At 38.8% G+C, this 27,978-nt stretch overlaps 3 protein-coding genes and 1 long non-coding RNA gene across 7 annotated transcripts in view; 2 read left to right on the top strand and 2 right to left on the bottom strand.

Moving 5' to 3' along the window:
• The window catches only part of MCCC1 (methylcrotonyl-CoA carboxylase subunit 1), a 25,213-nt gene extending 5,988 nt beyond the window's left edge, over nucleotides 1-19,225 (top strand). The window contains exons 8-20 of one of the 2 annotated variants that reach the window (XM_030027232.2): nucleotides 741-852; nucleotides 1,178-1,259; nucleotides 2,071-2,198; nucleotides 4,503-4,686; nucleotides 5,191-5,300; nucleotides 6,654-6,870; nucleotides 7,676-7,741; nucleotides 7,978-8,064; nucleotides 8,670-8,719; nucleotides 11,000-11,137; nucleotides 12,497-12,604; nucleotides 13,638-13,709; nucleotides 15,288-19,225. In XM_030027232.2, the coding sequence (XP_029883092.1) occupies nucleotides 741-852; nucleotides 1,178-1,259; nucleotides 2,071-2,198; nucleotides 4,503-4,686; nucleotides 5,191-5,300; nucleotides 6,654-6,870; nucleotides 7,676-7,741; nucleotides 7,978-8,064; nucleotides 8,670-8,719; nucleotides 11,000-11,137; nucleotides 12,497-12,604; nucleotides 13,638-13,709; nucleotides 15,288-15,407 (1,474 nt within the window). In that variant the 3' untranslated portion in view covers nucleotides 15,408-19,225. The remainder of the gene's footprint in view (nucleotides 1-740; nucleotides 853-1,177; nucleotides 1,260-2,070; nucleotides 2,199-4,502; nucleotides 4,687-5,190; nucleotides 5,301-6,653; nucleotides 6,871-7,675; nucleotides 7,742-7,977; nucleotides 8,065-8,669; nucleotides 8,720-10,999; nucleotides 11,138-12,496; nucleotides 12,605-13,637; nucleotides 13,710-15,287) is intronic. The other variant, XM_030027233.2, reaches the window with a different exon arrangement.
• LOC121233582 overlaps nucleotides 10,884-27,978 on the bottom strand; it is a 21,804-nt gene continuing 4,709 nt past the window's right edge. Inside the window, exons 2-3 of the long non-coding RNA XR_005933329.1 lie at nucleotides 22,221-22,227; nucleotides 10,884-10,925 (exon numbers count right to left, since the gene is read on the bottom strand). This is a non-coding gene — a long non-coding RNA (uncharacterized LOC121233582). The remainder of the gene's footprint in view (nucleotides 10,926-22,220; nucleotides 22,228-27,978) is intronic.
• On the bottom strand, nucleotides 22,889-25,157 carry LOC115347241 (putative hydro-lyase KRH_21160). 2 transcript variants are annotated; one of them, XM_041126574.1, is made up of 2 exons: nucleotides 24,778-25,157; nucleotides 22,889-24,406 (listed from the first exon to the last, which is right to left on the bottom strand). In XM_041126574.1, the coding sequence occupies exons 1-2, from the start codon at nucleotides 25,155-25,157 to the stop codon at nucleotides 24,280-24,282; spliced, it is 507 nt and encodes a 168-aa protein (XP_040982508.1). In that variant the 3' UTR covers nucleotides 22,889-24,279. The 2 variants fall into 2 exon arrangements, with proteins under 2 accessions (XP_040982508.1, XP_029884245.1); XM_030028385.1 differs by having other exon boundaries at nucleotides 22,889-23,967.
• Nucleotides 25,031-27,978, top strand: part of DCUN1D1 (defective in cullin neddylation 1 domain containing 1) — a 20,828-nt gene continuing 17,880 nt past the window's right edge. Inside the window, exons 1-2 of one of the 2 annotated variants that reach the window (XM_030027236.2) lie at nucleotides 25,042-25,158; nucleotides 25,707-25,826. Coding sequence is in view for 1 of the 2 variants with exons in the window: in XM_030027235.2 (XP_029883095.1) it covers nucleotides 25,156-25,158 (3 nt within the window). In the remaining variant the exon portion in view is untranslated. Of the gene's footprint in view, nucleotides 25,159-25,706; nucleotides 25,827-27,978 lie in introns of both variants that reach the window. The other variant, XM_030027235.2, reaches the window with a different exon arrangement.

The raw sequence follows: 27,978 nt of genomic DNA, 5'->3' as shown, positions 1-27,978 counted from the left end.
TCATGCCTGACCTGTGAAACTGAGCTAATATATTTTTTATAAAGAACTTCTCACAGAGGTCTATTTGATACTCTTGTTCTTTACATCTGTTTTTCTTCAAGCATCACTGTAAAGCAAGCATTTATTCTAAAGAAACCAAGGGCCTGCTTATGCTGCTAGATGGGCATGAGAAAAATCTCATTAAATTCCTGGGGAATTTCTTTTGCCAGCATCAGAGAATTATCAGAATGGTGACAGATTTTTGTTAGTTTTATACATGGAATGTCTGCCACCTTGTACTTGTCCTCTGAAATGGTGTGTTGAAATAAACAATGTTATTCCTGAGCCAGGGCTGCTGCCTCTTGTGAATTGCTACACAGTAAATTATGAGGGAAATCATCATTATCAAATAATAGTGAAGTGTTTTTATTTTTGTTATAATAAAATAACTAATAAAGAGGTAGCATCTTTTAGATACATGTCTTGTTTATCCTATGACCTATAAGGTTTCACTGCAATAGCTGGCATTTAGTATCCTGTTTCATTTAGGAGATTGAGGAAGTCTAAAACAGTTGAAATCCTGCATAATAGCAGCCTCATTTCTACATTTTTGGCTATTTGAGGGCAGACACTTAAACCTGTACACTTCAGTAAGACTTATTACAGGACTGTGTACAAGTTCAAAGTCTGTTTGGGTGAAGTCAAGTTGCAGGATTGGGGCTTTATTGAAATATGTGAAAACATTTATTGTTATGGAACAGGCATGTTGAAGTCCAAGTATTTGGTGACCAGCATGGCAATGCAGTGTATTTGTTTGAAAGAGACTGCAGTGTGCAAAGAAGACATCAGAAGATAATTGAAGAGGCACCAGGAGTAAGCAGAAAGTTCTTATAATTTTTTTTATGAACTGACATATTTTTGAAGTTATTGCTAACCCCCATTGAATTTGTTTAGTGGGCAGTAATTTATTTGTAATTCTCAGTACCTGTTTTAATTTTGCTGCAGAAAATGTTCTAATTGAAAAAATTACTTTCTTTAGGAAAATGATTCTCAGGGAAAAATTACGTAGATTTCAGGTATAATATTTGTAAGGATTTCACTACAGTTGCTAAATACCGCAAGATATTCATGCGTAGCAGGTATAATATCACCAAAGTTCACAATAATTTATAATCTTTTGTGTTGTTATTATTTACAGCCAGGAATTAATCCAGAAGTTCGAAGGAGACTTGGAGAAGCTGCTGTCAAAGCAGCTAAAGCAGTGAATTATGTGGGAGCAGGTAAGTCTGTGGAGGTATGACTGCTCCAGAGGTATGCTTTTAACTTAATAAGAGTTTAAGCCACAAGGCAAATGGCATCTGATTGTTTTAGAGTATGACACATAAACCCCAGTTTTTTTGAGGTTTAAGCAAGTAATCGCATGGTTAATTCTGTTGTAATTACAAATTTAAATTGGCATACCTGGTCTGAGCTCAAGACCAGTGGGAGCTGAAGAATAGAAAGAAAAAATTTCAGAGCAGATATTCAATCAACTAGATTGTTGTTGGAAAGTGAGTATTATGAATGAAAGTTTGAGCAGAGCAAGGGAAAAATAATTTCTCTTTCAGCATACAAAGAATACTTTATATTCAAACAGTAAAGCCTTTAAAAGAAAAACATAACTCACTGTCTGTAAAGTCCACACTATTTGCCAGATGAAAAATAACCTGCTAAAATTATTTGTGACTTTCTTTTCTCACTGCTTTCTTTGGATACTTATTTGTAAAAAATAATTACACACCCTATACATATACACAATGCTTTAAGGAGTCCTGATGCACTTTTTACAGCTCTAAGGAAATGCAGCTCTTGCTGTAGAGGAGAATGGCTGCTAAACAGCACAAGATATGTAAATGTGCAAGAAAACAACCCTTCTGTTTACAGACCACAATTGTGTGACCCTTTAAGATAATTTGTGTAGAATTTAATGAAATTCAGTGTATCTGATTTAGAAATAATAGTCTTGTCCTGGCATAAATGAATTAAGTGTCTTAGGTGTCCATTCTGAAAAAGTCTTGTTTTGGTGAAGTGCCCTTTTACTAAATACTTCAGGAACAGTGGAATTTATTATGGACTCCAAACATAATTTTTACTTCATGGAGATGAATACCAGACTGCAAGTAGAGCATCCAGTTACAGAGATGATCACTGGAACAGACTTGGTGGAATGGCAACTTAGGGTAAGTGTTAATTGATTTTACATGTAGAGTTCCTCTTGTCTGGTGAATAGTGCTTTTCGATATTGCCTATGAGAGACCAGATAGGTTTTCAGATCCTCATCTCCTATTCAGCTAATACAGTAGAGTTTCCTTTGCTCCAAAGGAACGTCTTGTATTACTGTATTTGATTGTAGAGCATTGTGTAGGTGCTCTGAATTCCAACAAAATCGTCTTCTAGTTGTGTAGAGAAAAAAAACATTTTGTAAAGTATATTTAGAGAGGTTATAGAGAATGTGGAAAGTAGGAGGAGTAGGGTCCTGATCTTTCCCTTGCCATGCTGAAAATTTTTTAACACTCTAGTTCAGATGTATCTCTGGCCCAAAAATCATTCTTGGATCAGGCTGTAGGAGGAAAGCTTCATAAAAAACATGTGTCTGGTGTTATACCAGTGTAGTCACATTCTAAAATAAATGTATAGTTGTGTGGACTGGAAATAGGCTATTTCCTCACACACCCAATTTGCAGAGATTACTCACATGTTTGAATGATAACAGGAAGTTTTGGACCTTAGGGAACTGGAAATGAAAAACAATTCTCGTTAGTTAAATCCAGAAGTGAGGACAGCAGCACACATTAAGCTTAAGTAGATAGGGTGGGGGGGCATGTTTAGTGTAACCAGAAAAAAACCTAAAATGGCAAATGCTGATACAAAAAGGAGAAACTTGGCTTTCTGATCTGGGAATGGAAATTGAGCATTGAGTGCTGAGTTGGAGCAGAGATCAAACAATACTGGAAGAAAGATAAGATGGAAAGGTTCAGTGACCTTGGCATGTGGCTTAATGAGTCAATAGATAAAAATGTCATACCAGTTCTTGGAGAGATTATTTTTGTGAATCTGTATAGTACCATTCTTTCTTTGAAGACTAAGTTATATTCTGCTGTCTCTGCTGAAATCCGTAGTTTGGTGGCAGAAAGCAGAGTATGGAAAACCCCTGACACTTCGGAAGAAGATGAAATGTTGCTGCAGATTTTTTTAATAGGAACTTGTATTTTCCCGTGTAGATGGAAATTGTGTAGCTTCCTGGTAAAGGGTCTCCTCTGCGCTTAACTGCAGCAGGCTTCTTATTATTTTATCCCCAAAAGCCCCGTTTTTTCAGTCTCAAACTGGTGTGTTGCTGGTGTTTTTTGGTATTCCTGTATTTGTAATGTGAATTCCTTTGAGTAATAAAATGATGTTTCCTTCCCTGTTAAAGTTTCTTAAATTGTTAGAAATCCCCTTAGAGAAACATTCCCTTAAATGTACAGGTCCCACAGTACACAGAAGAATCAACAGCATATGTCAGTAGTGCTGGCTGCCAGTAATCCATTTTATCATCTGCTTTTGGAGCAGTTTTTCTCTAATAAAATCACGTTAGTGTCGTGGTTTAACCCCAACCAGCAACTAAGCACCACGCAGCCGCTCACTCACTTCCCCCCCACCCAGTGGGATGGGGGAGAAAATTGGGGAAAAAAAGTAAAACTTGTGGGTTGAGATAAGAACGGTTTAATAGAACAGAAAAGAAGAAACTAATAATGATAATACTAATAAAATGACAATAGTCATAATAAAAGGGTTGGAATATGCAAGTGATGCACAATGCAATTGCTCAGCACCCACCGGTCGACGCCCAATTAGTCCCCGAGCGGCGATCCCCCCACCCCCACTCCCCCCAGTTTATATACTAGACATGACATCACATGGTATGGAATACCCCTTTGGCCACTTCGGGTCAGCTGCCCTGGCTGTGTCCCCTCCCAACTTCTTGTGCCCCTCCAGCCTTCTTGTTGGCTGGGTGTCAGAAGCTGAAAAATCCTTGACTTTAGACTAAACGCTATTAGCAACAACTGAAAACATCAGTGTTATCAACATTCTTCTCATACCTAACTCAAAAAACATAGCACTATAGCAACTGCTAGGAAGACAATTAACTCTATCCCAGCTGAAACCAGGACAGTTAGTTGACCAGGCTTTAACTTAATAATTTAATTATTTTTTGACATAACCAGTAGAAAAAAAATTAGACTGTTTTTCCATTATGTTTTAGCTGTGTGAAATATTAGGAGGTCAAATTACACAATAATAATTCAAAATCCTTTGGTGACTCCCAGAGAAAAGGAAGGAGTAACTTTGGAATTAGCCTTTTATGACCTACCATGTGTTTTCTGCTTGTGCTTTTTTAATGTGCTTTCTAGTTGTTCATGCTTAGAAGAAAGATATTAAATATTTCATACATTGGCACTCTAGAACATTGATCCCACATTAAAGAAAAAAACTATTGTTTTCAGGTTGCAGCAGGAGAGAAGATTCCCCTAATGCAGGAAGACATTGTGCTCCAGGGCCATGCATTTGAAGCTAGAATATATGCTGAAGACCCTAATAATAACTTTATGCCAGGGGCTGGGCCATTGCTGCACTTAACCACCCCACCACCTGATAGTTTCACCAGAATAGAAACTGGAGTCAGACAAGGTAAAACTGAAGGCAGTGGTGTAGCCAGAAATATTTAACATCAAAAGCTTTTCTTTGTAAGCATTTCCCTCTTGGCTTAAATAAGTTTGTTTGACGGTGTTGTTATAAAAACAGATCTTTACAGAATTGTTCTTCCTTGTGATTGTCCTGTACTTTTGGTCAATCACCGAATATTTTATTTACCTCTTTATTTACCTGTGTCCAAATTATTGTCCATTGGATCATGCTGATTATATTCTCATCACAATTTATCAATCCTGCATTCTGATTGCAACAAAGAGAACTGAATTTGAGTAATGTTACCTCTACAAAAGTCTGTACTGAACTTGTCCTTGGAATTGAAATGCCAGGTCACATCATTAAAGATTCATGCTCTTTAAGAACAGAGAGAAATGTGGCCATCAATTGTGTAAGAGTTTAATGCGATGTGGTGTGCAGTACTATGCATTACCAACTTTGAGAAATACTGGCTTAGTGTTACAGCATTTTTTTAATATATTTTAGGTGATGAGGTTTCTGTTCATTATGATCCAATGATTGCAAAGCTAGTTGTTTGGGCTGAGGATCGTCAAGCAGCACTGAGAAAGTTGCGATACAGTTTGCATCAATATAATGTAAGTAGAAGGAACGCAGTATGTTTTCAGATCTTGAGCTGACTTTGTGAACATCTTGAGCTAACAAAATATGGATAAAATACTACAGTAAAACAAAAGTGGTTTCTAAGAGGGAGCCGGCATTGCCACTACCATTTCAGATTCATTATTTGTTTGTAGAAGCTTTATTTTTTCCTAATTTGCATACTTTTTCCATTGGTGGAGTGAGTAGAGATAAGTGTAAAGTCCAGTTTTACACAGAGATTTTTCTTAAGTTTGCGATATCTTCAGTTGGATGATGCAGCTAGGACTTTGTAGAAGACTAAGGCTAAACAACACCATTTTCAGTTGTATGAGTGAGCGTTCTCAAACTTAAAGGAATTTGTAGGTGGAATTTGTGTCGGACAACGTTTGCTTGTAATTTCTAATTTATAAAAACAATTAAATTTTTAGACTATACATGTGGTAAAGAAATATGGAGAATTTTTAATGCGCTCAGTTCTTTTTAAGAAACGGTCCCTTTTTCCCCTATGAAAAACTACAGGGGTTGTTCTGTTTTCAAAAGTGGAACTTGGAAGGTTTGACTTGAGGTGAGACTGAATATTATATTTGCAGAATTAATTTACACTTTTAAATCAACAACATAAACATGATTGAGGTACTGAAAATGTTTGGCCCACTATTATTTTAGCTAAAAATGAAGATTACGGCAAGTGAAAGAGATAAAAATTCCCTGGAGTTTTTTCAGAATTTTCTTAGTAGTTCTGTCAATAAATGTTGACAGTACAATATAGTTACCAGTTTCACTGTTTCTCTAAAATAGTTATTTCTATTTTCATGTTGTTTGCTTAGGTATTTCGCAGTACAGGAAATGGGTAGTATCTAGTAAATTTATAAAAGTCACTCTTCCCATTTGTTACTATTAAAAGATGAAATATGGAATATGTGAAACTATTGTAACTCATTTTTAATGAGGCACTTTTCATATTAGGAATGTTCTTTTAAATACTCAGAGCATGATTTTCTGAAACAGTAAGGTTTTTTTCCTGAATTACCCCCCATTACTATTGCTGGGAAACTTTCTTTGATTCCACAGTGGACAAATGTAATGTTCTGAAAACAGAGTGCTTTTGAGAAAGTTACTCTTGGTTTTTTGTTGGTTTTGTTTTTTTTTTTTCTCTTATTAAAAGCAATGATTTCATTGGTAATAAATCAGACCAGTTGAATTAATTACATTTTATTGATAACCTTTGTGTTTTGATGGTGCTTTCTGAAGAAAGATTCATCTATCATCTATGCATAAGTTGAGCAGAAAGCTGTATGTTCATTCCTAACTTCATTTCAATTTGGCAATATGCTTCTTTTTCTTTACAGATTGTAGGATTAAGCACCAACATTGATTTCTTACTGAGCCTGTCGGGACACCCACAGTTTGAGGCTGGAAATGTGCACACTAATTTCATTCCTCAACACCATGATGAACTATTTCCAACCAAAAAAGCAACCCCACATGAAGTTATGTGTCAGGCAGCTCTAGGACTCATACTGAAAGAGAAAATGCTAACAGATGCTTTTAGAGATCAGTCAGATGGTAAGGATCATTCTTCTTTTGTTTTGTTTTATTTTACTTGTGACTGGATGAGACAGTGCTGTGAGCTCATGTGCAATTATTTAATTTGCACGCTCTCTTTTTGCCTTACTTTGTGCCTGCTCACGGTTCTGCATTCTGGCATCTGTCAGATAATTACACACAGAGTAGACTATAACTTTTGTTAAGGGACAGGTATTGAATGTATCACCACTGTAATGTACAGACTGCTTCCCACAGCACTTCAGATAGGCACTAGCTGAAAGACCTTGGGATTCATAATCAGTGTCACTGTGTACTCTTTGCTCTATACAAGCATAAACAGTGAGTAACTGTCACTATTATTCCTACAGTTGGCCCAAGGTCTTCAGAGATAAAATTGACTCTGCTAGGATTGGGAGAGGCAGTAGAGTTTAATGGAATGAACAGGCCTCCAGGAGCTGAACATTCTTGAGTTCCAACGCTGTTAATGGCTATACCAGTGGGGCACGTGATTGCTGTTAACAAAAACTTCATATAAATCCAATATATGCTGCCAACAACCTCATTAATTTTCTTTCCTCCTTCACTTTAACTCTTCTGGAAACATGGGAGAGAGGCATTGGAAAGATTCCCATACACTATTGCCTTGCTTCAAGAGATGATAAACTAATCAGGCAATATCCGATAGCTGTATATCTGATCCATTCTCAGAAACATCAAGTAATAGAAAACCCCTCAATCTTCCCAGGCAATTTGCTGCCATGTTTGACTACTCTTACACTTGGAACCTTCACCTAAAGGTTAATTTGAATCTGCTATGTTGCAGCTGAATTCCCATACTTTCTTGTCTGTTCAAGGATGTGTTCATGGAGAACAGTCCATATCCTTCTTAGTAAGCACTGTTGTTAGTGTCATGTCTTCTGTAGGTTACACAGCATCAGTTTATTCAGTGTTGAAGCTTGAGTGAGGGATTGTCACTATCTATTAAGTGGTTCCCCAATCTTCTATGTTCAATATAAATATATGATGGTAGTAATAGTAGGACAGTGATTTTATGGTGTAAGTTCTCGGTATTGTGTGTTGCCGAAGTAGAATGAAAGTAATGTATTTGTATATTTTGTGTTTTAGATAAATTCTCACCATTTGCATCCAGCACTGGTAGAAGAATAAATATATGTTATACTAGAAAACTGTCTCTGCTGGATGGGGAAAACAGTAAGTTAAAAAAGTGTGTGGAGGGAGAGGAGGTACTTACTGGATAAAATTATTTCAACGGGTGCTTGAAAATTCAGGCTAAGAAAGAGCGAATAGAAGCAGTATGTTTTATCCAGTTTAAGCTGGGAATTCACAGAATTGCATGCTTAATCCACAATGTTAGATCTTGAGGAGATATGAACCAAATTCAAACGACACTACTAATGTTCATCATTCAAATCAATAAGGTTGAGATTTTTAAAAGAGCTGAGTGCCATTGACTTTTTTTTTTCCTTCACTTTGGTGTGAAAGTGCTGAGTGCTTTTTCCCATCAAAAACCTGGTTTCTGTCCAGCTACAGCTAACTTAATACAGATTTCAGAGCATAACTTCAGGTGTTCATCTGTGAAAAACAAATTGTCTAGAATTCTGCAGAATTCTATTTCTAGAATAATGAAGTCTGCAGTGTGTACTAAGCTAATCTGAAAATACTTGTTCTTTTCTTAGTATTGGTGGGTCCCTTTTTTTTAATCAAGAAAGATAGACTAAACGTTGTTTATATGTCATTATTTTCTAGATCCTATAATTAAATCTACTCACATATACTTATTTTGTTTTATTGAACAGTTGTGGATGTAGCTGTAAGTTACAATCAAGAAGGGTCATACAAAATGCAGGTACAAGTCCAATTTTTTCAGATATTTCGTTAGATAAAAGAAGAATCAGTTTCTTGTAGACTTCTCTTGGTATTAACTGTTCCTGAAGTTGCTTGGTAATTACTGATACAGGATTCTATTTTTGGTTTGTTTGCAGCTGTTGTTGTAGACTATTATTTTGGCCTGAAATTATCTTTGGTAGACGCTGGATTAGCATAGAAGAGCTACTAAAATGATTCTGAAAATAAGGCTAAGAAAAGTATTTGTTTTTCCAGTATTTAAAGATCTTGCTCTTTATCTTTCTCTTCCTTAAATTTGTCTTTCTAAAACATTGGAAGTTACAATTAAATCTGCATTTAAAAAGACTTTTTTTCCACAGGACTTCTGCTTTTTCTGTGCATGAGATGGATCTCCTGTGGGATAAATAAAAGCTTTCTAGAGCACTATCTGTAAGATAACACTTTTTGTATTTTGAAGATGGAAATTGGAAAGTGATTACCAAATGAGATGAGGAATGATGAGAGTAGTAAATTTTCTGGTTAAATAATTGAATGATACCCCATAGAATTGGCTTCTTTCTCTGTCTATGCTACAGAAATCCTATAGGATACAACTCAAGATGCTTTAAACATAGATATTTTTGTGTGTGCATGTGTGATAGTCTCCAATTGTGTTGCTTATGGGCGTTGTGTTTTGCTGAGTGTTGAACATCCTTCTTGCATAACCTGGAGTCAAATGGGTTTTGTCTCTGATTTGGCACCCAGAATGATTGCATGCTTGAGAATGCGGTCTTTCTGTAGTTCAGCTTCTTGTTTCCAATATTCAGAAAAGGGGAATTAATGAGAATAAGTCAGTATTTATGAACTGCTTAGACTGTATAGAGATGAGCATACTAGAAAAATGGTGAGAAAATTATTGTGCTTTCATGTGTATGACCACATGTTGGGCAACTTAAACCCTTATTTCTACTATACGAATATTGAGATAACCCACATCCCTCAGGTAATACCCAGGTTATTTTGAGTGTATTGATTACATACATAATGCAGGAAAGCTTTTACACTTTAGGCTTATCTCATATAAGTAATGTCAGCAAAAAATAAAAAGAGGCTGGAAGGAATGTAGAGTGTGGCCTTTTGGGGATGGGAAGTGCAACTGGGGAGAATGTAGAGTCCCAGGGAAGAAGGAAGAATGGGGGTTGAGATGGAAATGGAGAGAAGCTGGAGATAAGGGATGGAGAAATAGAGTCGGGAGCTGATTATGCAGAGGACAGTGCCTCTGGAGTGCTACAAAACCTGTCCTGAGGCCAATCTGCTAGAGCAGGTTGCTGGGCCATGGAACTGGCAAGCACTCACAGCGCTGCCCAGGGTATTGCCCTAATTTGTGCCCCTGCTCAGGATACTGATCAAGCAAATTATTTTTTTCTCAGGGATAAGTATCAGATCAACAGTGTCCTTTCAATACATGTTATAAGGTCTTCAGTGGAAAAGTAGTATGCAACTATATAAATGAAGACTGAATTTTATCTCTAGTCGTAACATCCTGAAAGACCAGCAAGTCTCTGATTCTTTGCTCAGTGATGTTAGACTTAGAACTAAAAATATCAGTTAAATATAATGCTCTTATGTTCATATTCTTACTGTCTTTGTATTCTGAAGTTGTGGCAGAGATGCAGTTTCCGTTGATGTAGATGCAAGGGTTACCTACAAATAAATGACCTTTCCATTTGATCTTTCTTTTGCAGCTTTGGTGTCTAATTGACGCTGTTCCCATTACTGCTCTCCTCTACTCCTTTGTAGGTTTACTGAATATAATGTAGTTTTTATATTATAAGCTGCCAAGACTGAGGAAGTTACCTGTCTTTTGGATAGCATTGTGGAATCTTATGACGTCAGCTGAATAGTATGGATTTTTCAGTTTGAAGAAAGTCAAGATGCTAGGACAAATTAAAAATACTGGATTATAGTAGCATGACTAAACTGAATATTCTGGATTTTTTTAGTTTTTCCTGAGAAATAGTATACCTTTGTGTTTTTCTGAGTGCTATTGCATAGCTGATGATAAAAATTGTCCTGGGAGAGCATATTAGCTAATCTTCTGAGCTGATTGCACTGGATACAGAATACAGTCTGTTAACTGAAAAATAAAGGATACATAAGATTTTAAAAGATTTTTTTTTTTTTAATTCCACAATTATCTATGAAGAATCGCAGGTTATGAGTGTATACTACAAATACTAACTTTTGGTTTATTGTTCATGAAGGGTTAGCCTTTGTCCTTATAAAAGCATTTAACTTTCAGATTCAAGATGAAACGTTCCTGATATCTGGAGAGATCTTCAATGAAGGTGATTCAGTTTACTTGAGGTCTTCAGTAAATGGAACCGTGTGTAAGTCCAAATTGGTCATTTTGGACAACACCATTTATCTCTTCTTTCCGGTAAAGTTCCTTTCTTTATTATCCTTTCTTTATTATCCTATCTTTATTATATTTCAGAGTTTTATCCATGTAAATGAACAATATAAATTGCAAGAGAATGTGAAAGAGAATCATGATTTCAAGTCCTAATGTTGGCCCATAATGTTTTGATACTTTTTGATTTATAGGTATAATTGCAAGTTAGTTGCTTATGGTCAGTGAGTGAGAAAATGAATTCCTTTTAGAAAGATAAAATACAATCAGGTGAATCAGAGTTGCAAATGATGGTTTGGGAGGGGGGAACACAAAATATTAAAATGGTCAATGTTCTAAGTTTGTCATAGAACAATAGCAATTACTTCAAACTGACAATTATATGAAAGTGCTTGTAACTGATATTTTTATTTCAGTTACATTTATTAAATTAAATTATAAGAAAGAAATCAATATTGGTCTGGGGAAGGGTAACTTCAGCTAATATTAAAAAATTGGAATTAGGAGTTACCATGGCATTGTCTGCATTGCATGAGTAATGGCATTTGAAAGAAGAGGTACCCTCATTTGCATTATTAGGCTGGTAATTTTTTATTTGCAGTTGAAAAGATTACAGGGCCTTAGAGTAACTCAATAAAAATGTAATCTAGATAAGTGAATTATTATGTATTGGTTTCAATAATTAACCTCTAGCTCTGAGCCCCTTAAGACTTTTAGCAGAATGCAGTGAAAACTTTGCTGGCAAAGCCCAGTTTTCTTGTGGTATCAGAGTGGAGTCTGCAGTGGGGGATCTAGAAGAAATCACAGGAGTTTTAGGATGTGGGTGGTAGGATGTGGGGGAGAACAAGTCTTTGGGAAACTCTGGGTAGCAAGTCTGAGAGGAATTAGAGGATTTTGAATAACAGTGAGAATTTTTCACTAAACTTAGCACTGAATCCATTTTATTGTAAATTGTGAAACACTCATATTGACAATGCTTGACAATGAAGATGCCAACGTCTTTCTTACTTGTCGCAGCAGCCTGCCTACCTCTTCTGCAAACAGCCTTTACGTGTTTTCTAAAACCTTCTGTGCTGTTGCTGCGTGAATAGGGAAGGTGTGGGGTTGGTACAAAGGTCCATACGGAGTCTCTTTTTCACAGAGGTAGTTCCTTCCTTGCTGATCCTTAGCAGCAGCAGGTGCGGCTTTTAAGGACTTAGACATCAGCAAAGTAGTAAGCATGCCGTAACCAAGTCCTTTTGCTGCCCTGACCTCAGTAGTCTGCCACCCTAAACAGTTGACTGGTTTGCCTAAAGCTGGATCTGTTCTTTCCCTGTATGTCAGCATGTGTACTAGTGGTATTATTTTATGTTGTTAGCTCATATGTCATTGATTTTATTTCTGTAGGATGGTAGCGCTCAGATTGGCCTTCCTGTACCCAAGTACTTATCTGCAGTGAGTTCAGTGGGAATGCAAAGTGGTGCTGTAGCGCCCATGACAGGCACAGTTGAAAAGGTAATTATAATAATATGGGTGGGAAATTGATTCTCCAATATATATCCGAGTTCACTCTTCCAGAAATGATGCTTGCTTCTGTGCTGCCAGGAAAGAATCGGGGCCAGAAATGTCAGTGCTGTGTGACTTCTCCCAGTTGGAAAAAGCCCTGTTTACTGTGAGTTTTCAGGAGCCACCCAGGAGTTTTTCAGGCTTCTAGTCTTCTTTTTCTAGAGCTCTGAAAGACGGAATATTTAACTAATTCTACTGCTTAAATAATTTTTTCTTCATCTTAATTACTTTCTAAGTCGAAGTTCCCTGAAGTGTTACAGGCTGTTTGATCCATTTCATCTAACCAAAAGAGTGAGATGCTAGATGCACTTGCAAAAAAAGAAATACTCAGAAGTGCCTTTTTTGTTAAGCTGTTTCGCTGCTTCTGTTTCTGGTTTTGTTTCTTTTTTGTTAGCTCACCAAGTCTTATGTATTTCTCTGTACAGTGACAAAGTTTCAACAGAAAAGAGATTTCCAGGAGAGTTTAGTAGTTAAAGGATTCTGCTAGCAATAAAAAGGCGTGAACCCTTTCAGAGGGTGGAGTACATTGAACGTGGATCTCTTACATACTGAATGAATGCTCTAAATCAGAATTACGGTAGAACAACTAGGTGGCTCCTGCAATCTTCTTTCTGGATTTTGCTTTAAAAACAACTTTAGGGACTGACTCCAGGAAGAGGTTCTGTACTTTCTCTCTCAAAATACAAGCTCTTAAGCCCAGAAAGGGTAGAATATACATTGTCTCTTCTAGTGTTTCTTTGATACATAAATGGCTTCCTGGTCATCCTTTTAGCTGTTACTGAACCTCTTTCTATAGCCTCGGACTTCTTCCCTTGAGTATTATCTAGAGAACTCAGATACCCAATTCAACAATAATAAAGATATTATGAGGCTGTTTTACAAAACCACACTCACTCAGTGGATTGTGCTAGCCAAGATCCAGCTGATGATTTTTAGTGGTACAGACATGCATGATTTTTCCCAATTTTCTCTTGAATTGTAGGTGTTTGTGAAAGCAGGGGATAAGGTTAAGATTGGAGACCCTCTAATGGTTATGATAGCTATGAAAATGGAGGTAAGTGACATACAAAAGGTTTTAATTACTGAGAAAATAAAAACCTGGTCAGAATGTAATAATTTTTATTGAAGCATGGTGCAGAGTGTAGCTTGCAGATGTCAGTATCCCTTCATATGCTGTGAAACAAGTGTTGTGTGTGACTAGATTTTAGACGATTATATTTGCTGTTATTTTATTAACAAATGATGATTATATAATCTATGGTATTCTGCAGATGTTTTAACATTCATTTGGTTAGCTTTGCCAATCCTTCTCTCCCTTCCCCTCCTTTCACTTTTCTAGCAGAAAATTGTCTAGGTGTATCTTCTGCTCACTGTTTCTGATACAAGGATATGTAATGTCTGCAGTTACTTAATGCAGAAATTTAGCTAATGGTGACTTTGTAAATATGCCCACGATTTTTTTTTGTTTATAATATTTTTGTTATTATTTACATAAAGTTTTACCAAGAGTACACTAAAAATTCTTTGTAATTGTCCACGTGGCATTCAGTGGACTAGCATTTTGGCCATTGTATCTTGTCACATGGCTTGACCATGGCTCAGTTTGTTTGAACTATAGTTTTTGTAGCCTGAACTGGTTTGGTTTGGCTATTAGTTTATTTTAAATACCAGTTTGTGGTAGCAGAATTAACATTGTTGGAGAAAATTTACCTTTCTTTTATCATGCCCTTTTCTAAACTACACTAAAATTACATGAAATGCAACTGCGCACTAAAAAAAATTACACCCAAAATTATTTGCAATTGGATGCTAAATGCTTGTGGCTCTCCAGCTGATACCTCAGACTGATATCATCTGATTTGTTCTCTTTTTTTTTTTTTTTTCAGTGCTATTGAAATATAAAATGTAAGATGTAAAAAGCAAACTATTATTTAAATGAATCCTTGCTTAGATGTAAGGATTTAATATCTGGTATTAAGTGTTTTGATATTAGACTAACCCTATGTAGAAAACTACCAAGAAACAAAACTTCAGTGGAAAACTAACCTGATACAATAACAAGTAGACCAATTTGGGGACTGGTATGTAAACATGCTATTCCTTTACTGCCACTAGTAGCTGTATTTGTATTTCATCTGCATTTTGCCAAATACCTGTTCAATAAAGACCCCTCCTAGCCAGCGAACAAAAATATCTTTAGTAAATCTGCACATTCCTCTTAAAGGAATAAATCTGCTATATGATTAACATTTTGGACTAAAACTGTATTATTTCTGCCTGGTATTTATAATAATAACAAAAAGTCGTGGTGAAGTAAAATAATATTCAGTTGTTCATACTTCAAAATATAACATTATACAGGATTTTTGTCCCCAGTATACTTAAAAATACTAAATAAATATTGATAAGAAAGTAAAACTTGAAAAAGGACTAGGATAACATTTTAAAAGGAGGTTTAAAATAAATATACATGTGTCAGAGGAAGTAATTAAGTGTGTTCTGTTCTAATTGCACCAAAGAGTAATATTAGCATTTGCTGGGGGGGGGGGGGGGGGAGGGTGGCACCTGAGAGAGGGAGAGAGCAGGAAAAATAAGTACTCTGCTGCTTCACTATTGATCTGTTTCTATGCAGCATACCATAAGGGCTCCAAAGGCAGGAATGATTAAAAAGGTTAATTTCCAAGAAGGTGCCCAGGCCAATAGACACGCTCCGCTAGTTGAATTTGTGGATGAAGAGGCCGAGTCAAAATAAAATTCAAGGAGGGTGCATTTTATTTTTTCTACTTTGCTGATTTTCTCTCAGGAGAAGATTTCTTCATATTTTCAGCAAACTGTTTTGTATAATAGAGTGGGGAATTGGTTTCCTCTGCACTTTCTGCATAGTTTGACTGTAAATTATGCTGACTTTACTGAAATCTGGATATCACTATACTGTAATCGTATATATAACTCGTGGACCTACGTGATTGTTGTTCAGTGGTTATGTTTGCCTGTGAAAAGGCATTAGACTGGAAAAAGATGCGGAACTCTTAAAGTATGGGAGAGGTTAGTAAGGACTGTAAGTTACAGACTGCTAGGGTTCTTCTGCCTACTTTTTCATTCACAGCTGCCTTTTTTCTGTGAGATGCGAGAGCTTTGATTTGAAGGAAATCTGAAAAGTGACAATTGTTTTATGAATTCATTTCTTTGGCAAAATTCCTGCTTGTGGTTATGTTTTTGCCTGAATAGGGAATTCAGGATTGTTCCTTAGCCCAGGATCCCTCTCAGTCATTTTTGGTGCATCTTTTTTCCCATTTACCTCAATGAGTAGTAAAAATTTGCATTTCAAAAATTATTTTAATATACCTTGAAATATCCGATACAAAGCATTTTTCAAATACATATTAGCATTTGCTATGCTAATCAAAGTTGGAACATAACTGCTTTCCAAAAATATAATTTGATCTTTAAACATGAAGTAGTAGCTGAGAAAGATGATAAGCTTATTTAATACTTTTAAAAGTGTGCCAAAATAAAATACTGACTTCAAAATCCTCATTACTTTTCTCATATTGTTCATGTTCTAGTATATCACTTATTGGCTGGAATGAAGTATACCAAAGTCTTTATGACAACATGAAATATTACTAAGAATAATAGATTTTTTTTTTTTTTTTTTTTGTATCTGCAGTATTGCAGAAGGGAAAATTGGTAGGTTTTTTGATGGGCAAAGAAAATATTTCTTAAACGCAGCATACTGATCGTTTGCCATAAATTTATTTTAACTTGTTTAAAAAGCACCTCAGAGAAACAGGAAAAGGAAAAGAAAAAATACGTTTTAATTGTTGCAAACTTGCAAAATCTTTTCGCCTTTTAGTTAAGGTGAAGTTCTGCTTGTCATATGAACTTTTTATATACTAATTTAAGATGATAGTATTGTTTATACTGCAGAAAGGAATAAACACAGATGCTGCAGTGATCCCAAACTTGTAGTTACATCTGTGCAAATGGATCCTTATACTTACCTGAAATCTCATTTCTGAATCAATATACAATGTCATGGGGAATTCTCTGATCTGATTCTTGTAACTGTGCAGCCTTGCCTGCAATGCAGACAAAAATTGTAAAAAAGTAATGGCTCTGGATGGTCTGTATATTAAAAGCATACAGTAACACTTTTAAATTTTCCTTGTAATCCAATAGCCACCTAACAAAAAAACTACACTTCACTGATCGTCTTGTAGAATATTGCCACAGTGATTTTTATTTACTGCAAAATAAAAATTAAGCTTAATTTTGAAAATTTGTTTTAATTTTTCTCAATTTTGTTCTTTCCTTGGTTGCTTATGTTTATGCATTAGAGGGTTTTAAGCAGCTGTTTATGTATCATCAGCTGATACTTGACAGACCACAATCTGCAGATCGCATTTAGGAGGCAGTAATCCAGACAGTGGTAGTGGGTTTCACTGCAGGTAAGTAACTCACAGCATGAGGTTCTCTGTCCACTAAGCCTGCACTGCTTGCTTCAGCCAGCTAGTAAAACAAGAACATGTTCCTTGGAAGCTGACAAAATGTCCTCCCTTAGGAATGAAGGGAGACAAATAATTTTACCAGTTTTAATTTCCCCTGACTTCTGAAAATTAGCTGTTAGGTTTTTTTTCTCTGTAGGTTTCCACTGAGATTGATTTTTCAAATAGTGATGGTTTTGTTTATTTCAGAATAAAATTTCTTGCAGAATTCACTGTCAGAATTTGCACAATTGGAAGTGTTTTGCTGCAATGTGATTTAACTGAACTTAGAGATGCACAAAGAATTATTAGAGGTAGGGTGTTCCTGTAACCCAGAATTTTAATTTGCAAAATATTCAGAAATTTTCTGTTTATTACAAATAAATCCTTGTGTTATTAATGTGAATTGATAAGAGCCATATGATAGCAACATAGCTGTAACTAAACTGTTGTCTGTAGAACACTTAATGGTAGAGTAAAAAAGAAAAAAATTGGTAATTGTTTAAAATGCAATATTTTAGTATTTGAGCTAAAAGGATAATCTCTGCCAGTTATTCATTATCAATATACCTTTTCAAATAGTGCTGTAGTTCTGATACAAGAGTCATAGATATTATAGAAACAATGAATCTGAACTGATTCTAATTGTAATGATCTACTCTTGCTGCCAGAGGAGAGAGGGGACCGGGTCACAGGATATGTAGTTCAGCCACAGTTGATAGTCTACAGGAAAGAATGAGGGTGTTAGTGTTCCAGACTGGCTTCTGGGAGACGGAAGACAGGATCAGAGAGTAACACCCTCATTGAGCTTACTGGTCAGCTTGTTATATCAGGTATGTAACATCCTGCTTGGTAGTGTGCATGTTACCATACCAAAATGACAGTCCATTATAAATGTTAGTTATCTACCCGTGGGGATCTCTGTCTCTCTTGCACTCTTCAGCTGCTGTCAATTGCTATAGCTTATACCCAGGGAAGATCTGTGGCATTGAGCCTGAATTCATGCTCAATCAGTGATTAGGACACAGGGAGTGGAAAGCAGGAGAGCAGGACTGTGTTTTTATTTCAGCCACTGACTCACTGTGACTTCAGGCAAGTCACTCAGTAGATACTTGCTGTGTTTCCTCCTATTTAATGAGGTTGATGGTAATCAAAACACTGCAAAATTTGTGGACACAGTGATTTATAAATAATTATTTTCCATGCTTGATGGTAAAATTGTAATTTCAGATGTAAACTATTTTTACTTGTAAGGTTATTTTTTTACCTTTTATACAGTAAATATCTATACCAGTGAATTGTAAAAAATAGTTTCCAATGTGTATTGAATCCTTTGTTGCAATGGTTGTACTACCTAGTTACCAGAAAATCCTAGCTTCTGTCTTCATGATAATTAAAAAATGAATACTCAAGTGTTTTGGCAGGACCTTTAAAACTTAGTCAATGGTAGGAGGAAAAAAAAAAAGTTGATCTGAGGACACTATTCTTTTATTAAAACAACTTGTACCTATTACAAAGGGCATATCAACTGGTGCACTTATCACAGGTATATTAATTTCTGTTGATTATTCATCTGTTCAGTCAGATCAGGAATTATTTGACTGTGTTCTATCTGTTCTGTTTGTAAAAAGCTCAACAATGCTGTGTAGAATGCATTTACTGAACAGTCAATGGCAATGGATTAAGGTCTGAACTTACAGCTTTTACACAAGGTATGTTCTCAACAGATACTTTAACTGCTTGTACAGTTATGTTCAAAATGATAGATCTTTACACATGAATGCTTCACAGGTAAATATCACTTAGTATCTTTATGATACTGGGGCATAGCTGTCTGCATAAAGATTTCATTTGGAAAGTAATATACACTACTGAATGTCGTATTAAAAAAATCAATATTGCAGAAATTTGTAATTGAAACCTTGGCATTTATTTTTATGTAGACTGATTGCATTTCTTGAAAGAAGAGAGCGTGGGTTCTAAAAGCAATGCAATATATTTTATGAGACATTTGATGTTAGCTTAAAACCTCTTGATTATATGATGAATCCGTGTTAAAATAAACGTGGATGTTCTGGTTGAATACCCCATATTTCTTATTATAGCAGTAATAAGCAAGTAAAATGCATGTCTAGAGTCCTACTGGGTTTTGAAATTATAATGGTAGCTGGATTTTAGCTTTAATCTGTTTTCCATATAAACAGTTCTGGTGCCAAAAAGTTGCTCTTGAAATGGTAATTTGTGTCTGTGAATGGTAGCCAATCTACTCACTTAAAAAGTAGGGAAAGTGGGAGATGTTAACGTACTAAAGTCAGCAAAGCTCCAAAGAGTGTCTGGTCAAAAACACTGCTGCTGAGAGCTGAATCCCTCTTTTGCCTCTCTGAAAAGGAAAGAGGCATCTTACTCTGGGCTCTACTGTTTTGCTCACTCATCAGTGTGCACTGGTGCACACAGAAACACTCAGTGATAAATACTGGTATGGTAACTGCAGCCAAAGACCCCACACATGTTCAGTGTCCTGTGCTAAGCATCCCAGAAACGTAAAACATAGCTCCTGCTCTATAGAGTTGTAAAATGAGATAAAATATGAACTAGACTAAACAAATTTAAAAATGGAACTGTTACATACAGATGTGGTTAATGCATGTTTTCCTTGAAGTTTGCCCCACTGTACTGTTGTTGATAGCTAGTCACGGGCATGGAGGTTACAGTTTGCCACTTAGATATCAGAAAACTTACATTAGCTGGATTGTGTAGACAAGTTCCCAAAAACCAGTTTGCTGTTATGACAGTGTGAGGAGTGGAGAAGTCTAAATGTGTGTGACATGTATGACAGGAGGCAAGAGTCACCTTATTACCCTTGCTTTGTATGTCTGCTTACCTCAAGGCAAAAGGCTCTGCCTCCCATACATGTAACTTAAATTACTGTTTCATGTATTAATAGCAAAATATGTGCTCTGAATTGGGGTGGCTTATTTTTATTAAGCTGAACAATTAAAGATGGCACATACAGAAAATCACTGTGATAGGAAAATAGTGTGTTTCAGTATCCTAGATTCTTGAAATCACCCATAATTCTTTGTAATGAGAATGGAAAGCTGCTTACAGTTCAAAGGTGTAGGTTTTAATCATGAAGTCATAGCTATGATGGCACTGTCTGGTTTATAGCTTGGGAAATTTCAAATCATTCTGTTCACAAAGATCATACCTTGTTTACAGAAGTTCTGAACTAAAGAAATGTCCATATCATAAAAATCAACTAGCTATCTCAATTCTTATTACCCGCTCATTTCTTAATTCGTATTACTTAAAATGCCTTGATTGTAGTGTATGTATCTCAGTACTTCTAATGAGTTGTGAAAAAAATACAGAAGTCTTGCCGTCTGTTGCCCGTTAGATGTCCTGGAAAGTCTTAGTTTATTGAGGCCAGGGTATAGTTAGGTATATAAGAAATTTTCAGACTTTCTTAGGCTCACTGAGGTGACTTTTCTTCTTTGTCACATAAACCTGTCCCGCTCCCTCCCGGGGATACTGTCATGTCGAACCCGGTAACTTGTTAACTTCTTGTGTAATGCAGGAAGGATGAAAAACTTAATAGAAGGTGAACACCCTTCCCTGCAACCTATTAACAACAATCTTCAGATACTGGCAATGTGCCAGTTTACAGGTTAAATTCTTTGGACACCTACAGGAGGACTCAGACTGTTTACTTCCTCTCTGCTTCTTTCAATGCATTAGAAATTATTATGGGCCAGTACAGACATTCCAACCGGTATCATTTGAACAGCGGGGTAGGAGCAGACCATTGGGTCCGTACCTATGGATGCTAAGGAACTTCCAAGCCTTTATAGAGTGGCATTAAATCTCCATGTGCAGGATAGTTCATGGGACTTTGTTCTCTTAGTTAAACATGAGGTCAGTGTTTGCATGCAAAGGGCCATAGTTGTAACCACTTTATGGCTATTCCGTCAGTGTAAGGTGAATTGGTAGTTTCACTTTCTAGAGCAGAAAGTAGCTGACAAAAAGATGTGGGGGTTAGAAAGACATTTCTAGGCCAAGCTGTTCCAGGTGATTGTTATCCTTCATAAAGCTTTGGGCCTCTTCCTCAGAAAGTGCTCCAAGTGGAAGTTCTCAGCAAGGGGATTACACTAAATGGATTCTGCATTGACTTAATGTGAGACTTGCTTCTCTATCTGCTCAAGAAGAGAGCTCAAGTCAGTGTAAAACAGATTAATGTTATATTCAGAACTATGCATTTGGCACACTTGGATTTAAAAAAATTACTGACTGGTTCTCCTAGGGTTCACATGAGAGGATAAAACATCATTAGATCACACAACAAAACAAGGCAAGTGTGTCAGCCTTACCATAAATTAAACAAGTCATCATGTTACTGCAGTCACAGTGATTATGCCGCATGTGGATTGCACAATGAGTGATATTTCCTTCTAGTCTGTATCACTGAATGCATGCATCATGTTTACAAATAGCAGAGCTGTTTATCACTGGTCTGACTTGGTGTGTCATCCTGGATGGAGTTGGACAAAAGTTAACAAGTTAACAAGCCCAATTTAGACAAATTACTCTGAATATGTACAAATATGCTTTTTGGCAGCCTCATGGTGCCTCTTGCTTTACAAAGCATCTGTTCCTGCTCAGAAAGGGTAAGGGTGAGATTCAGACAGCACACACGTCACTAAAGTGCAGATCTACATCTGCAGATGTACAGCCAGCCAGTAGGCAGATGGACATGAATGGAACTGGGCAATCTGACCGTGTCCTGCAGTGTGTGCTGTGCAGGATATGCCTACTGCAGTGTGCCACGTATGAAGATAACTCGGACAGTCTAATCAAACTGGCTCAGGCTGAGGCAGCAGGTAGCCTGGCCATGTTAGCCAAGAGCTCTGGGTAGGGTAACTTACCTTAAATTTGGCAATTCAGACATACCCATGGAAGCATACTGGAAATCAAGACAGAAGAGCATATTGTAGCTCCCACTAAAATCAGTAACATTAGACTTACAATTTAAATGGCAGTAGGAAGCCACTCCTATTTTTTTTCATCAAGTACAGTTTCACCTTATAACTGAACTTAAACTGGAAAAAAAAAAATCAAAAAACCCAACCACAAAACAGTAGCATGCACCCTGGGAATAGCATTAGTCTGCATTTCACATTTTTTTTTTTTTATATTTCACTTGCATTTCATTAAATCATCCATTTTTATCTGCCCCACTAAGAAGACCCTGCAAAGCAGTTAAGTATGATTTTCCATACCTTATACAATGGGAGTTCATAATGTAGAGGAATTTAGTAAGTTACAGAGCTCAATCTACAAGTCAAAGTTGGAAGCAGAACCCAAATGTCCCAACTCCCAGAAAAAAAAGATGGTACAGCAGGAACAATTTCTGAACATTAAAGTACCAAGAACAACTTCCACCAGACCTGAAGCTAATTCAGAAATCGCTAATTTATAACCCAGGCAGAACATGAAAATAATGGATTGAACTAAAAGTTGTAGCAATGGTGAATTTTTCAAGAAATGTTTTAAAAGTAAACATAATTCGAATGCATAAAATCAGGTCTAGATAATACCTGCGAGTCTACTGATGTCAGTAGCACCTTATTAAAGCTTATGAACACTCTTGGATGTGAAGTTCCTTGTGCTCTTAAATATTTGTAACATCAGGCCTTAATTTATTATGTTTAATCAAAAACTCATTTGAAAACAAAGTGAAGGACCATGCTGATTTCAGTACCTTTTTAATTAGGACCTAAACAAGAAAAAGTTAAAACTAATGTATGTTTAGCACTTCATTCAGTGAACAAAAGCAGCAAAATGAAAAAGAGAAATATTTTTTCAATGTTCAAGTTAAAAGAATCTTACGAACAACTTGTTAAAGAATAGGTAAAACTAAAGACAAACACAGTATGCCCCCAAACACACACTCAAAAAACCCCCTAACAGACCCCGCACTACAGAAAACCACAAAGATCCACAGACATTAGGGAAAAACAAGCCACTTAAAAATCCTGTCTCTGTCTTGAGGAATCCACTGCGATTACAGTTCATCTCAGATTATTGTTGCACGTCGCAATAATTTTCAAGAAGGTCTAAATTTTGTCTTCAGATTGCTGGAGGGCTGTCACAGCACATTATAGTGATGGCAGTTAGCTAACTCGATGAAAAAGATTTTCAGGTTTGGCTTTGACTCCGTGCCGTGGTTCACATGGACTGGGCTGGTGTGCAGTGTTCACGGTTGTTTACACTGGGCACTTTGCAGCCATCCTCCATTTCAAAACCATGCTTTTCAGCAGGATTCAAGGTATCCAGGCAACTAGTGTCTCTCAGGATAGCTGAATTCACACGTATTTCCATATACTTAAGACAACTCTTAATTTTACTGTTTCAGAACAGCAGGACAATTGGACACCTCTCAGGACAGGCCTGATTCTCCTCTCTAAATATGTAACTCCTCACACTCCGTCTAAGCTTAGCTCTGATTTTCAGCAAAATAAGTGAGAAGCGATTCAGACCCTCTTCTATAAAAAACATATATATAAACCCCAGACATCCATCATGAAGAATGGCTTTCTGAAGTTTTCTTTGTGGTGTGTGCAATCATACCAGTCATGTAATATAAATACAGAAGCTTACTTTAATAGCTCCCAGCTCAGCAGGTGATGAGAGAACAAGAATCAGATCTTGAAACCTTTGTCCTTCACAACTAGCAGTTTGCCACCACTGTGCATTTTATCAGCAAATATTCTGCTTCCCCAAACTTCCTCAGCTGCCAGAAGTCTGCAGCAGGTAGCATAAGCTTTCCTAGGAAAAAACAACTGTCTGGGATACTGGTACAAACTGTGACTTAACCCTTATAACCTCTTTTGCTAGTACATCTATGCTACTGCAGAAAAGGCTATATCTGTCCACAGCCACTTGGCAGCAAGAGTTCCCCGAGGGGGATCGCAGCCTCTAGCAGGAAAATCTTACAAGTGCGGAGGTGGTCCCGTAAGAAAATGCCTGTAAAGCTGCTGCCCTGGGACTTCACCTTCCCCAGGTCTCGGTGGCTGCTCAGCACACGTCTTCTGCCTCCTTTGCAGATCCATCCTGAAAAGCCCAGGGGCTTTTTCCATCTCACCTCTTTTTAAGTTCATGCGTTGGGGCTGTGCACCTGCCTGCCCTCGACAAGGACCGCGAAACACCTCTGCGAGCACGGCGTGGCAGGAACAGGCTGTTACAGCACCCGCGTTCACACCGAGCCCTCGCGAAATGTTTAAATTTTTGGTACTTAAGAAATAAGAACCCAAGTTTTCCCGACAGAAAAGTGGACGCGGGGTGACCGCGGGCCCCGGGGTAAGGAGACGCGGGGGGTGTGTGAAGGAGCCGGGCGGGACGCCGGGCGGCCCGCGGCCCCTCAGAGGGCGGCGGGGCCCCACCGCGCCTGGCTGTCACCACAGCAGTCCCCTCCCGCCCCGCGACCTCTCCTCGCCACAACCCCGCCGCGGTGCCGGGAGCCCACCCCCGCTCCCGACCCCGCAGTAACACCGAGGAGAGCGGGGGTTGGGGGGGCCTTCCCCTCCCCTCCCCTCCCCTCCCTTCCCTTCCCTTCCTCGGCCGAGGCGCCCCCCCCACCTCAGCTGCCTGCGACGACCAACCGCCATTCGCGCCGCAGACCCCAACCGCCGCGCTGCGGGCGCCGGCCGCTCCCCGCCGCTCCCGGAGAAACCCGGACGGGGCCGGGAGCGGGACGGGGCCGCGCCCCCCCGCGGGCAAGGGAGGCTGCCGGGCCGGGCCGCTCCCACCCCCCCCCGGTGACGACTCCCGCCCGTTGCGCCGCGGCCGCGCCGCTCCGGTTGCCGGCGCGGGCGATGCGCCGCACTGCGCATGAGCGGGAGGCGGCGGAAGGGCCCGTGAGGAGCCGGGAGCTGCCGCCGCCGGAGGAAGCCGTTGCCGCCGCCGCCCTCAGTCTCCGCCTGAGCCGGGAGGGAAGAGGCCTGCACAGCCCTCAACATGGTGAGCGTTCTCCCGGGTCGCCTCTCGGCCCGGCCCGGCGCCTCGGGGCCGGCCCGCCGCGGCGGCGCCAGCTGGGGCCTAGTCGCGGCGGGCTAGGGTGTCCGGGAGCGGCGAAAGGGCCGGTCCCGGGGGCCCCGCAGCCGGGGCGTGATGTCCTGGGGCTGCGGACAACTCGGTCCTCCTACCAAGCGGGGCGGAGAGGGCGTGTGGGGCCCGGGAAGGGCGGTGCGGCGTGGCCGGGGCCGCTGGCCGCGGGGCGGGCGGGCAGGAGGCTGCTCCTGGGCAGGGGCGAGCGCCGGGGCCTAGGTGGGGGGCGCCGGGATCCCGCGGAGGCCTTCGGCCCGCGGGGCTCTGTCAGGCCTCCTCACGGCGAGGAGGTGCTCGCTCGCACTTCGGATGAGGGTTCAGGCACCTCTGTACGGGACAGGGGCAACGGAGGTGTTTTGCGGGCAGCTTGGTCCGTGCTCTGTGTGGGGTGGTAAGCGGCAGCGGCTGGAGAGAGTGCAGGGGGCTGCCAGAAACCAGGGGCTACTTGGAGTTTTTCGCAGGATTTCAGGCGGCTCGGCGCCCATTAAGCGCTGTCAGTTCACTGGGAAACTTGGATGTGTTGATCCTTCTTGAACTGGGATTATGTTGGAGAATTTCTGGATAATTGTTTTGCGGTTTTGGTAAGGCTCCTATTCATATAAGTGTTGTAAAGGAGGACCTGTCTATCTTGCTTTTTCTCCACAATATCTCTTTCTTTACAGCTGAGGATTTGCTGTGGACTCTCAAATCGACTGACTTTCTCCCTTCCCTCTTCTAGAGGGAAACCGCAGCGGTTGAACAAAATTTGCTATTTTTCTTCACCTAAACAAAAGAAAAAGACATTCTGTAGCTTTAAATAAGGGGGGGTCTTTATTGGTCTCTTGCACAGTCTCTTATTCACCCGAGGGAACGTGTTTCTAGTCATACTTCTAGGCCTTCTCTGTATACAAAACTTGTACAGCTTTAGCTACATCTGTGCAGTTTAAAGTAGTACTTTTCTATAGCAGCTGTATTTCTTAGGAAGCGTATAGGAGTGAGTCTAAAATCTACTCGTGCACACTTACTGGTATAAAGATATCTTATACCTGCAATTAATATTATTCTGGCAAGCAGTGTTAAAAGCATATTAAAAACCTAAAAATGTTACCTTTAACCGATGGAGTTATGTTGGCATAAAAATTTAGTTAGCCAGGATTTAAATTAGTGGTGCAGTACGTAGACTTCTAATAAACTTTTCACTATGTTACTAGTATAAGTTTTAATTGAATAGTTTGATGTAGATCTTCACTTGAGTTTTTTATGGGAGCTTAAAACTAAAGTTTGGGTAAAGTTCAGACTGTAGAGGTGTCTTCTTATAATTCTGCAGTTCTGGGACTGTCTCAGATGGTACTTATGCAGTAATGTTACACGACTTTTTATCAAGACTTTTTTCCTTAAAAATTACTTAGGGCTGTCTCGCAGTATATCCAGTGTAGGTATGCAGAATAAATACACAGTTGATGTCTTGTACGTATATATACTGTTGGCTGGCTACGTGGTTAGAAATTTAAATTGAACAATGCTGTAGAAAGTGGCAATATAACAGAAATAGTGAGGCATGTTATTCTGAGAATAGCTTTTTGTGAGAAACAGCAGAATCCTAGCTGCTTAGGTTTCTTGGAAGTACTTAACTGAAGAACTAGCATATATATTCTGTGGAACAATACTATACTGATAGATTGGTATTTATCAGATTGGAGGGAGTATCTGAATACTCTAGTCATGGCCCCGAGCATAATTGTTAGGCCCTATGCAAACAACTATTTTCCAGGTTGTGCTTGTTGTCTCCAACACCCAGGTGAAAGGATGACATGCACACTGAAGTGGGACTAAATGACAGGCTGCAGCTTTTATAAGTAGTAAATGCAGGTATGAATTGTTTCTAGTGTCCAAGTATAGGATTCTGTACCTATACTTGTGGTATATCAAAATCCTCTATTTAGTTAGGGGAAAGAGTAGGGAGACTTCTTCACAGAGATCTGAAGCTGTCCATCCAGGAACATGAGATTCAATGTCCCATTTTTCTGCTCGTATGCACTGCTGCTCTGGCTAGTTCTTCCAGTGGCTATGGCAGGTTCCTGGGGCTGGGTTGCTTGTCCAGCACAGCAAATGCTACAGTAGAGGCTCCTGCAGCTGGGGCCTGGCTCCTACTTGCCCATGCAGCACTGCCAGTTAGAGCACTTCTGGCTCTGACTTAGTCTCACCAGTGTTTGTATGGCCAGTGCTTTCAGGACAAAGGTTTCCTGGCTTTGAACTGTCTTTGTCCAATATCTGGAAGGGACACCATTACAGCAGCCTGTTAGGCTCACTCTGGCCATTTAGGTAACTTGAAAAGTGTTTTCTGTCTAGTGCTCAGGTACACCACCCTGGCAATGTTCCTTGGATTGCTGTTGGCAATCTGCCTCTTAGCCACATTTTCATTTGAGCTGAGCAGCATCTGTAGAAGTGGTCTCCTTCACCTTAACTGTTAGTATGTTTTTGCTTCATCTCATCATGAGGACAAGTAATGTGCCTGCGAATCAAGACAGAGCAGCAGGCTGGTCCATTATACTCTAAGCCATCTTCTCTGAGAAGAGCTACTACCTGTACTATTCTGAATGATTTAATGAATTTAGGACTATGTGTGATAATCAAGGCAAGTGTGTGAGTATCTATATCTTTATCCAGAGCCAAATGCTAACCTTATCTCTATTTACATTATCTATTATATTGTCCAGTTTGTGTTCTCTGAAGAATATTTCTGTGCTGATAAAT

The sequence above is a fragment of the Aquila chrysaetos genome, chromosome 10 (assembly GCF_900496995.4).
Source record: "Aquila chrysaetos chrysaetos chromosome 10, bAquChr1.4, whole genome shotgun sequence".
NCBI classification, from domain to species: Eukaryota; Metazoa; Chordata; class Aves; order Accipitriformes; family Accipitridae; genus Aquila; species Aquila chrysaetos.
This window is presented reverse-complemented; position numbering and strand designations above follow the sequence as displayed.

Coding starts and splice junctions, on each gene's coding strand:
- LOC115347241 (XM_041126574.1), bottom strand. CDS start 25,157: ATGTTGAGGGCTGTGCAGGCCTCTTCCCTCCCGGCTCAGGCGGAGACT. Junction 24,407..24,777: donor GGTCGTCGCAGGCAGCTGAG/GTGGGGGGGGCG, acceptor ACATTTCGCGAG/GGCTCGGTGTGAACGCGGGT.